This window comes from Centruroides vittatus, unplaced genomic scaffold (assembly GCF_030686945.1).
Source record: "Centruroides vittatus isolate TY-2023 unplaced genomic scaffold, ASM3068694v2 contig_2322, whole genome shotgun sequence".
In the NCBI taxonomy this organism is placed as follows: domain Eukaryota; kingdom Metazoa; phylum Arthropoda; class Arachnida; order Scorpiones; family Buthidae; genus Centruroides; species Centruroides vittatus.
The window spans coordinates 1-12,304 of NW_027121454.1; the positions used below are offsets into that span (position 1 = coordinate 1).

At 32.2% G+C, this 12,304-nt stretch overlaps 1 protein-coding gene and 1 long non-coding RNA gene across 2 annotated transcripts; one reads left to right on the forward strand and one right to left on the reverse strand.

Annotated features, from left to right (window-relative positions):
- The first annotated feature begins 1,914 nt into the window (after positions 1–1,914).
- Positions 1,915–4,911, forward strand: LOC136971103 (protein argonaute-2-like). The gene has a single exon (XM_067265582.1). It carries the CDS (start codon positions 1,954–1,956, stop codon positions 4,741–4,743), a length of 2,790 nt encoding a protein of 929 aa, XP_067121683.1. The 5' UTR covers positions 1,915–1,953; the 3' UTR covers positions 4,744–4,911.
- Positions 4,912–6,522: 1,611 nt separating this feature from the next.
- On the reverse strand, positions 6,523–9,018 carry LOC136971104 (uncharacterized). Its single transcript, XR_010880095.1, has 2 exons — positions 8,879–9,018; positions 6,523–7,127 (listed from the first exon to the last, which is right to left on the reverse strand). It is a non-coding gene; the product is annotated as an uncharacterized lncRNA (long non-coding RNA).
- Positions 9,019–12,304: the final 3,286 nt, after the last annotated feature.

Genomic DNA, 12,304 nt, shown 5'->3' on the forward strand with positions numbered 1-12,304 from the left:
AAGAATTGTAAACTATATCTTGTTTTTTCCTAAAATTAACTGGAATTTTTTTAAATTTCAGGTTTCTTATAATTACTAGTGTAGGCCTTAAAGTGTTTTTTTTTTTAAGTAGTTGATTTTGTAAACTTTTAATACAATTATTTTGTACTGTACATAAATTTATTGCGTTTAAACAGTTGTTAGTTTCAATCCATTAAATATAAATTAAATTCTTTTTTAATAGATATAAATAAGAATAATTAAAAGTGTTCAGAATAGAAATTACTTGCATACTGTTTCCATTGTTTTAGCTAGTATACACTGTATATAACAATACAGATTGCTTCAGTTTAAAATTTTTCTACAAGGTTTTTGCATAGATTTTAAAGGATTTTGTACAGTTTGTGTAATTTTTTTCGTTTATACGGGTTGGTAGATGTATTTGTGTGTTCAAAATCGTATAAAAAGTATCGGAAGATAATAGGTTTTATTAACTCTTATTGCCATATTTTATTTATTAGTTTATCAACTTGTTACACTTTTATTGTTGTTGGGTGTCCTTGAATGGATTAAATACTATTTTAAAAATTAGTTGTTAAATAATATTGTAGTTTTTCAAATAAATTTAACACTGTAATCATTATTTCAGCAAAACTTACACATTTATGCAGATTTAAACAAAAAAATGTAGTAGAATTGATTTGTTTTCCAACAAGAACCGTAGTAAAACGAGCCGATTCAGATTTATAAGTTGAGAGTTACACATTTATTTTCTGGTAATAAGTTTTTTTAATTAAGTACCACAAAAGTCTGACAGTAGAAATAATGGATTTAAATATAGAATTTAATACGGACAGAATGAAAATTTAATATCGTAGTAAAAGTGAACGGTCGTAAAGCGATAGAAGTATTCATTTGGGTTCATAACTAGTCAGACAATTTGCTAGAAATCTTCTCTGTTTAGGGAGTGGATATCATTAACTTGAAGGCATTCGATGTTAAAATTCACTTCGATAGAGGATACTTTGAAATAAGTTAATATATCAATGAAGAATAGTATTCATTTGTGACTGAAAAGCATAACTTAGTAGTAAATAGTCGTAATGAGTGATACAGTGAAATATATAAGCATAGGAAATTCAGGATTAGCAATCGCTTTGTTCCTGCATTCAGAGTTACACAAAAGGTGCACAACGAGTTTTCACTTGTTTCTAAATGTTAATCGCCAGTTTCATAATCGTCAGATTACTCTAATTATAAATTAGAAGTATCAGACTTTCTGAAAATATAATTATTTTAATTTTAAGAATTTACATTGTTGTAGAAACCTCCGTTTGTATTAATCACTGAAGACCCGAATGGCAGCTCAGTTATTAAGAGGTAACTTGTGTATGTAGATACTTTAGTGAAAACCCCTGAATTGAATGGATAAAAAAACTGACCTACTGGAAATATGGGCCAATAAAATTTGATAGTTGAATGCAATATTTTGAATATTTGCGATGGGTTATACACACTTTTCTCCTTTTATATTATCGATTTTTAATCACTTAGGTAGGTGACTTTTTGAAGGTAAGGGATAATATCAGTTGAGTACGAAACTGATACTTTTTCTTGTGATTTTATACACAAATTGTTGCAGAGATTGGATTACCGTATACTTCTGTAATGTTATTAGACAATCTTATATTACAAATTTAACAAATTTTGTATTATTTTTTTCTTTTGGAGATAATCAACCGAAGTCGCACTCTCAATCTGATGTATCGCCTGGAAGTAGTCAGGTGTCAGCTGCATCTGGATCTAGACAAGATGAAAGACCTACAACGAGTACACAAGCAGCACTCGCTGAAAATATTGAAGGGAAACTTGCTCAGACAGGTGTGTATACGTTTACTTAATTAACATTCTTTCAAATATGATTACAATTTAATCAAATATTCAGATTCAGAAAGAGTTACTAAGGTCGAAGAAATGTCAACTCGCAGTGAGGGTGGACAATCATCTTCAATGGCTCTGGCTTCGATAGCACAATCGGAACCTACAGTTGATTTTCTTTCACGTGCTATGAAGAGACTGGGTCTGGAGGTGACGTTTACTGGTTCTAAACGTCATAAATTCGCTAAACGACCTGGAATTGGATTACAAGGTGAAAAGATCGATTTAATAGCAAATTACTTTCCAATAGACATACCAGAAGGCGAAATATACCATTATGATGTAGATATTGAAAAGCTTATACCTGTAAATGATGCAGGTGACAGCGAAGGTCTGCCCAAACATAAAAAGTACAAATGCCAAAATACGAAACAAAAGAGAAATGTTATAGAAGCGATGGTTAAGAATGTGGCCATGTTTAAAAATATTCTACCAGCATTTGACGGTGAAAAAAATTTATATACTCGAAAATTACTACCATTTAAAGACAAGAAAGTGTTTACTGTAAACGTTCCGGACGATTTTAATCGAGAGAAAGAGATATGTTACGAGATCAAAATAAAACCGGTGAATAGAAAAGATACAATGAAGAGATCGGCAGAAAACTCAATTAATTTAGAACCATTACATCAGTTGTTAGCTGGAAGATGCAGTGATATAACGGAGGGTATTGTCATGGCAATTATGGGCATAGAAACCATACTAAGACACGGTCCTGCCTTACGATTGGTGCCAGTTGGAAGATCATTCTTCACCAAACCACGTATGGACGAAGTTCCTGCTTTGAGTGGCGGAAGAGAAATTTGGTTCGGTCACCATCAAAGTATGCAACTGTGTCAATGGAAGCCCATGTTAAACATTGATAAATCGGCAACAACCTTTTATAAAAGCTGTTCCGTTATCCGCTTTATGTTCGAAGTGTTAAATATGAGTACTGAAAACATCGAGTTGGCTTTAAGACAGTTCAGAGATCTGACCGATGCCCAAAGGAGGACACTAGCTAAAGAAATGAGGAACTTAAGAGTTGAAGTAACCCATTTGCCTTATCCACGAAAATATCGGATTCGAGATATAACGAGAGAAAATACAAATAATACATTTTTCATAAGAAGAGTTGATGACGAAGATGTTAGGTGTTCGGTATCCCAATATTTTCGTACCGAATATACAGCTTTACAATATCCAAACTTACCTTGTTTAAACGTGGGAAGTGAAAAGAAAGCTGTGTATTTACCAATGGAAGTGTGCAATATTGTTGAAGGGCAACACTGCAATAAGAAGCTTACTGAAAAGCAAACATCTGATATGATTCGCTACACGGCTCGTCCTCCTGCTGACAGGTTCAATGATATAAGACAATCAATTAATGCTTTCATGCGAGATTTCGCACCGTTCACCAGAGAATTTGACATTCGGGTAAATCCGAACCCCGTAAATTTTACGGGACGAGTATTAAATGCTCCACAAATAACTTACCAACAAAATCAGGCCATCACACCTTTCAACGGAAGCTGGGATATGAAAGGCAAGAGATTTTTTACAGGAGCAAGTATAGAAAAGTGGATGTTGCTCAGCTTTTCGACTGCTCGATTTTGCGACGAAAATGCTCTGGATAATTTTGTGAGAATGCTTATAAACGGTGGAAGAAACGTAGGAGTATATTTTGCACCACCCCTCGTTATTAAACGCTTCACCCGTCGCGATGGAAGGCCAGCAGATTTACTTAGACAAGCAAGCAGTATGTATAAAGGTCTGCAATTAGTCATAATAGTGCTGCCAGCAGAAAATATCTATTCGGAGGTAAAAGCTGTTGCAGAAACAGAACTAGGTCTTATGACGCAATGTATAAAAGACGTAAATGCCACGGGAAGAAAATGTAACCCTCAATTAATATGTAATTTGTGTCAGAAAATTAATGCTAAAATGGGTGAGGTTAACAATTCTTTGTCGCAAGCAGACAAACCTGCAATTTTAAAGAAACCTGTGATCATCGTAGGTGTCGACTGCACCCATCCCGCTCCAGGTGACAAAACAAAATATTCGATAGCTGCAGTAGTGGGAAGTCTGGATGCTTATCCTAGCAAATTTACGGCTTCCGTTCGAGTACAGCATAAGAAACAGAAGGTAGAAGACAAAACATACGGACAGGATATAGTGATCGATCTAAAAGAGATGATGAAAGAAATTTTACTGGAATTTTACAAAAAAACGAAAGGAAAAAAACCGGAAAAAATTATTTTTTTCAGAGACGGAATTAGCGAAGGCGAATATCATAAAGTGATGGAGTACGAAATTAGAGAAATTAGAAATGCCTGTAAAGAAATGGCTCGAGAGGAGACGTACGAACCACCAATCACATTCATCGTAGTTGGTAAACATCATCATACACGTTTTCTTCCTGCAGATCGAAGAGACGGTGTTGGAAAACCCGGAAACGTCCCACCCGGTACTACAGTGGATACTAACATCGTACATCCGGTTTTCCACGATTTCTTCTTATGTAGTCATATTGGAATACAAGGGACAAGCAGACCTTCCCACTACACTGTTCTTTGGGACGACAACAACTTTACAGCAGACCAACTGCAGCTCTTAACTTACTCTTTATGCCACACTTACGTCAGATGTACCAGGACCATATCAGTACCGTGTCCGGTTATGTATGCTCACCTTGCGGCATATAGAGCCAAACAATACCTTGTAGCCAAAACTGAAGGTGAATCGAGTAGCGAAACCTCTGAAAGTGAGGAGGTAATTATATCAGAAAGCATTAAAAAAGCCATTAGAGTTTTTAAAACTATGCAAAATCGAATGTATTTTGTATAAATGTTGATGCTAATGTTTAAGTTTCTATCAAACGATATATTGTATTCGAGAATTTTCTTTTTTCATACTTATTGCATAAATACAGTTGTATGTTGTTTGCTATAAATTTGTTATAAAGTCGTTCTGATAGAAATTATGAGATTTAAAGTGATGATAAAGAATGTGACTTTGCAAGTACAAAGTTTAATTGTTAATAACATAGCCTAATTCTTTTAACATAGAATAAATGGTTGTACGATTGAAACATTTTCTGTTTTTTAAAGCTAATTTTTACATAAATCATTCAAAATATGTTATTTCTTTTTAAATTACGAATTTCTAAGTGCGGTTTTTAAAAACAAAAGAAATTACTAATTAACTAGACACAATGAGTAACTATAATTTTATCCCTATACATTTGGAAAACACGTGTAGAAGTTATTACCCATTTAAATACAATAAATATTAATGGTAAAACAACGTAATCGCGATACAGAAAACTATACGATACCAGAATTGCGGTCTGATTTACCATGAATTCTATTTAGTCACTTCGTTTCGTAATTATAAGAGTTGGAACCTACATTAGTACGCTATACACTCAGAACAGTTTTAACTATGTGTATTATTTTGATACGATACAATTTAACGTTATCTATTGATACAGACATTACTATTAAATTATTGCACCTATTACGAAAAATATGAGTTTATTACAGTAGTTATATAGGGTGGCGCTGGATCGAGTAAAAGTGGGTTGTGTTATACGAAAGCAGTCTTAATTATTCTCGCAATACTGGCCATTCTATAGTAAATCGTGCATTAGACTCTTTATATTATACATTAATTAAGGAATATTTCAGTAATATTCAAGGGAATTTCATCGAGATTTGAAAGAATTTTATCACGTCTTTTAAAATGATATAATTTTGTTAACTTATATTTCCACCTTTATATAATTTTTAATACATCATGCATTATTATCCAGTTATTAAAGTAATTTTTCAATCGTCGAATGACCTGTGCTCGACCGTTAAAAACTTTACTCCCTTTTAAAGTATTATTATTGTAATTATAAAAGTTATAAATTCAAGAACAAATGTTTCTAAAAGCTTTCAGACAGGTGTTTTTTTTTTTTTTTAAACTGAAGTTTGTATGAATCACGTACAGAATACACTTTAACTGCGATATAACGTATAGGATGAACTTCATATCAGATGTGTTAAGAGAGACAACAGATTTAAATGTTATCAACAGGGGAAATAATTGTCACACCTCAAGTAGAGGAGTGATGACAGTAAATGAGTTTCTTAGAGATGTGACATAAGAAAAATTAACGAGTTTTTAGCGGATATTTCGATCAGCATTGTTCGCATTCTGATATTCTCGAAAATCCACATAGTCCACATAGTGACACTATGTGGATTAGGTTCCAATTTGAAGTTATAAGATACTTTATAACCATTCCAATATGAGGGATATGATATTAAAATCACTAATGCAAATTAGTAAAAATGTCGTATATTTGTAATGACGCGGTGTCGACCCTTCCGTCAAGTAGTGTGGAAGCATAGGGATGCTTCAGCATTATCACAGTAACAAAATTTCATTAATAAACATAGAAATAGTAGTACCAAGAACCAATAGGTGTGATTTATATTTATACGCCGTCAAGCCTCGATTTACTGTTACAATTTGTGTTTCTAAAATTGGCAATAAATCGAGTTTGGCGCTAAACCGAAGCACGATAACTTTTATATAATAATATTTGTTTGGTGTTTGATCATTTAAAAAACAACATTTGATTCACTGATAAATACAATTTTAATAAAGCTATCTGTTTTGTATTGAATCACACACGCAGAACATTGTAAAGACAATCACGCTTTAGAGGGAGGCGCTAAATCGAGTTAGTGGTTAGTAGTTGCAATGACAGATTTTATTTAGAATATTATCGAAAAGTTCATCAAAATATTTAACCTAAACTTATCATAAATATTGTTTATAACGAGTAATATAATGTATGGTTAAGTATTTGTAAAATGAGAAACAGTTCCTTCTAGATTATAATAGTAACTGTAATAGACAAAGAAGTGCCACTAGTATACGTGAAAAAATCTTGTTTTAAAATTTCCTTTTTGAAGATCAGGGTTTTGCAGTTGTAGACGATACCACCCACGAGCCATTACTACAACCAAAAACTCCCAGATGTTTAATCTGTTTAACACTTTCAGGCAGGTTTTCACAATAACACGTATACCAGTAACAATATCCGTGCTGTCCTCCTAAGATCAGGCAAAATTCCCTACATTTATCGTTATCCTCACCATAGTAACATGGGTACGTACAATTCCATCTGTTGACAGGGTATGCACTCGGAACACTGCTACCTTTGACTTTAACACCTGTATAATGAAACATAATTAAATAATGGTAGTAACGTGAGTTGTTAAATACCTTGTTAAGACATTTTTTTTTATAGAAAATGTAAAACAATGCGGTTGAAAATCACACAACTTCACTAAAAGTTCGATGTGCTGTTTACATATCTGTACGACGGAAAAATATTGGGGGTAACCAAAACTATTTTACGATAATTTTAGGTACATTTAATTAAAGAACAGTTCAGACAGCTGAATTGATTCACTTCGAACGACTTGACCGAATCATTCAACATAACTAACGTTTGGGCCATCGTATTTACTTTAAATATCAAAACAAATAAAACTGCATTATTATAATATATTATTTTAAATTAACAATACTTGCGGCATGTAAACAATTAAATACTTTTAATGGAGGCAAACAATTATTACTATCCATTATAGCAATTGTCAGATGCCATATTTTTAAAATCATCCTAAATAAGTGTTTTTTTTTTTTTTTTTTTAGCTGTTACACACAACATTTCTACAGGCATTGCATTATAAAAATTAAATAAATGTGGCTTTTTGGTGCAGTGATATTAACTCTTTATTTGACAATGCTAGAAATATTAATTAATAACTGTGTTTTTGAGATTTAAGGATATTATTTGTTATCTGAGGTTGCGATCTTTAAACAATTCTAAGGCTAAATAGTACTTGCTGACATACAATTATATCCTTCATAATACCCGAACTCATTTGCCATAATGCGAAGCAAAAAGGTGCACGTACACTAACAGGTACGAACGTTAATTTTTATACTGCCAAACACGGGAAAGATAGACATTTAGCAGGTATCCCGATAAGAGAAATTAAGAGAAACCCTTTTTATTCACAAATCCTCAGTCTGATTCTTCCTTAGGAACTACGATTCGATTCAATGTATTGTGCCAAGGAGACATGAAAGATGAAATATTACGTCGTGTAGAAAAGATCCCATGTTTATCGCAGTTATAAAGGGTCAACGAGCCGAAAGACACACAGAAGCTGAAATTGTGTGGGAGGAATTGATTGGTAGGCAAGTTTCGATTGAAATGGCCCCTAAATGGCTAAATGATAAAAACTACAGATTGTAGAAAGTTGTGTTCAATACAGATACAGAAATACAGTATTGCTGGCGTAAATGATAGAGTTCCTTAAATGAGGAGACTTAAATGACAGCCTCCTCTCGTCTCTCGATCGATTAGGTCATGAAAGTGACTTTGTGTTTTAACAGGATGATGCTAACGCTTATACAACGGGTTTCCACTGCTGCATGGTCGAAAAAAGCATAAAACTTAAATTGTTGACTGGCTGTCAATTTTCAAAACAAGAACTTGTTTGAAGATTTGTGGCTAATTTTCAAGAAACAAGCCATTGAAAAAAGCCGAGGGACAAAAATTAGTTGGCGAGATTTTTAACAAACGAATGGCTGCGAACGTCATAAGATACGCCAACGCCTCGTGTCTACTGAGTTATCTGGTGTTATTACATCTGTTGTGACCTTTTTCTTTTTGTTCTCTTAGTGATAACAGGAATATTACCCCCGTTTTGCTGACAGCTTATACAATTACATAATTATCAACTTTAATTTTGGTAACTGAAACTATACAAATGGCTTCACACCATAATTTAGCCAACGAATTAGATATTAAACCAAGCACACTTAGCCTCTTTCGCAGTAAAATTTAATTGTTTAAACACGTTTAAAAATACATAACAGAAAGACGTAAATTAAATTATGTACTTACACATTAATAACACGGCTCCCAACATGAGCATTTTATACATGATTTCGATTGAATTTAAATGTGTTAATGCGCCGATAGTGTAATTCTTATTGTTTGATTTGATACCAGGCACGCGCAGAATAATTTATTTAATACCTGGCTAAAAGAGCGGGGCAATAAGCCAATAGCATGGCTCCTTTCATATACAACGAAAAAAATCATTAGTTTGTTTAAAAGCCACTTGCCATCCTGTTGGTTGAGTGCAAACACGTAACCAAATATTAATGTTTGTATTTTGAGATCACCCGTATTTAGGGAATTGCGCATGGTCTCGCATAAGGTACCCTCTTATGAGTTATTCTCGCGGATGTTCGGTACTTCGCATGAAAAAAGCTTTTGTATATTCGTCCGTCGTTTAAATTTCTGTAAAGATTTTTCATTGGCAATTCCTCCAGACATGATAGATTGCCCATGAAAAATTTCTAGTGGTTTCGTCCCGGATTTGATGCAAGGTGAAGAATGAAACTATATTGATTTATACTGTAGCTACATCTCTGTGCATTGCAGCATACCGTACAGAGTAAAGAATGCTCGTTGTGTTAGTTAATTATTACCTGCAGAAATGGAAGAAAAATCAAGGTAAATGTAATATTCTACAATAACTTTTAACTTAAATTTGTCAAGAAAAAATTAAATCCATTAAATACAAAAGTACGCAATTGAAAAAATCTGGAAGCAATTATGCTTTGTAGAAAAAATGTCGTTATTTTTTAAATGTATTAAACAAATCAGCTACATTAAAGTTCTCTGCACATGTTTATTGTCGTTTTATATAACTAACTTCTGTTTACGTAAGGTATAAAATGACAAATTTGTACGCATCTAGAATAGACTTTTCTTTTAAAAAAATCATGCACCTTTGTAGCGTTATTCTCAATGTCCGAGTTATTTACGTTTCAAACAGTAATTTTTACTTATAATGTTATAGATACAGTATTTTTTATAATTATATATATATGGAAAAAGTCATCCTTTAGAGTGCAATTTTTTATGTATTGCTTATTTAGTACAGTAGAAGCTGAGTTCTTAAGGGAAATGCTTAACTCCCTCCTCTCCGCCGCGAGAAATTTCAAAAAATCCCTCCTTAGAGTCGATTCTTATGACATACCCTGTGTACCAGATTTCAGCTTTCAACTCCTAACCGTTTGGGCTCTGTGCTTATTATTATTATTAGCCCATCTCGATTATATTATAAGATTTATAAATATTTTTTATTTGTTTATAATATTTGTAAAATAATTATAAATTCTTGTTTATTCTTCTATAGAGGAATGTTGTTTAAATGCATTATTTTATGTACATCATCATCAATCATTGTCAATCCACTGCTTGATTAAGGTCTCCTCTAATCTTTTCCATTTATAAATACCTGTTATTTATCTAATAAACATCTGTATATATTAGGTACAATATATTAATATAATATTATATATACTTTTTAAATATTTGCCTAACATTTTACGGTTTGTTTGCATACTTATTTTATGGAAATTTTATTTTATGTTTCTATTTCATTTGCCAAGTTTAAGAAATGTTTAAGTTAAATTGTGTGCACATGTCATCATATATTTGCCTAAATACTGAAAAGGATATAAAATTACTTATTTTTTATTGTTTTAATAGTTTGCAAGCTAATGGTTTGTCATTTGAAGTTTATAAATAAACCTGTATTGCAATAGAACTATCACAGTGTGGTGTAAACTATATTAAATGTGTACTAAAATGTGCCTGCTCTAATCATAGATTTTGTTATACATTAACAAGAATTTCACTGATTGAAGTCATATTTAAGTTAATTTATTTATTAGTGGTATGCATAGAAGATACAGAAAGATCAATAATAGGTGTCATAAACAATATGTTTTCATTATATAGTAATTTGCAGATATTAGAGTGGATGCAAATGATGTTCCAAGTGGATATCCATGAATACATTTGGTTTTACCTATCCGTGTTATCACGTGCCAGAAGAAGAGAAATGCCAAGAATTTTGCAAACACTTAGGAGGATGATTTGGATATTGTTATGTATATACTTTTTATTGCGAATATCTCCCCGAAAGTGTTAAGCAAATCAAAATACGAGCAGTTTTCGGTTGTAGTAACGGACAATGGGCGATAACAAGCACTGTGCTGGGTTCTCTTCACGTGTTAAACACATGAAGAAAACCCAGAACACTGCATGGTGACCAGCCCTTTGGTCGAGCGCGAACCAATGACCAACTACCAGTATTCAGTGGTTCTATTTATTCGGTCACTGGTGAGCTTGATTTATGCCACCTTTGGGACTCCCTGTACATTGTTGGTTTATGGATTGTTTATAAGAGATTGTTGGTGTTTAGTTTGTTGAATGTATCAATAAACGATAAATAAATTAATTGTAACCGATTTTGTAAATGTCACTAAAAAAATATTTCAAGCTTTCAATATTTAGATCACTTTTAAATATCGGAGGGTAATAAGATCTCTATTTGGTAAAATTATTGCTACATCTTCTCATGCAATTTTAATTCGAAGCATAAATTAGCTGAGGTTCGATACTGAAAATTCAAAACGGTAATATTCCGTAGGCCTAATGGTAATATACAGATTTCAAAGCAGAATAATCAATGCTTAAATTCATTTTCAAAGAACATAAAACAATGAAGCCGTAGTAAGAACAATAACGATAACAACATGGTTCGAATTTCTCGATAAATACTAAGTCTTGTTTTTCCTTGAAATCTTTCAATAGTGATAAACATTGCGCTTTATTGTTTTTGAAATACTAAATTGTAGATAGGCGTACAAACAGTAACACAATATAATTAATTCAATACATAATTTTTTTTCTATTTTGAAATATCAGAAGTAAGTAATTGAAAAAAATGTGAATTATTGCTATTGTTGTAATAAACAGTAATACAATCTTGCATACAAGTATGACTAACCTAATGACACAATTATGTATAAAGTTTACTGTGCTATACACTCGTGTAACAGTTCTAACAGTTATTATATTTTTTCTCTGGCTGTAATACAATGCAATTTCAGTATTGTAAGGGTTTGTAAAATGAAGATTACAGATAGTTCAAAAAATTTAAACTAACGATTCCAGTAGTTTGTATTATGTAAATCTCTCGAAAGGTTTCTGATTGGTGAATATGAATAACGTTAACGAAGTTTCAAACGAATCAGGTTACAGAGAACATGTTTCCTAGAAACAAGAATAACCAATAAAGCTATTGTTCCTGTATAATTTTATAGTAATTTATTTTGAAACTTTGGTAAGTTATATACAATTTTGTTTTACTTTTTTAAATTGTTTTAAGAATTAAAGAAATTCGCTAAAACGTTTATTTGTAAATGCGTTAAAATTTCTGTAAAATATGAACTTCGTTACAACACA

Excerpts from the sequence above, each read along its gene's own strand:
- LOC136971103 (XM_067265582.1), top strand. The coding sequence starts at position 1,954 with ATGTCAACTCGCAGTGAGGGTGGACAATCATCTTCAATGGCTCTGGCT.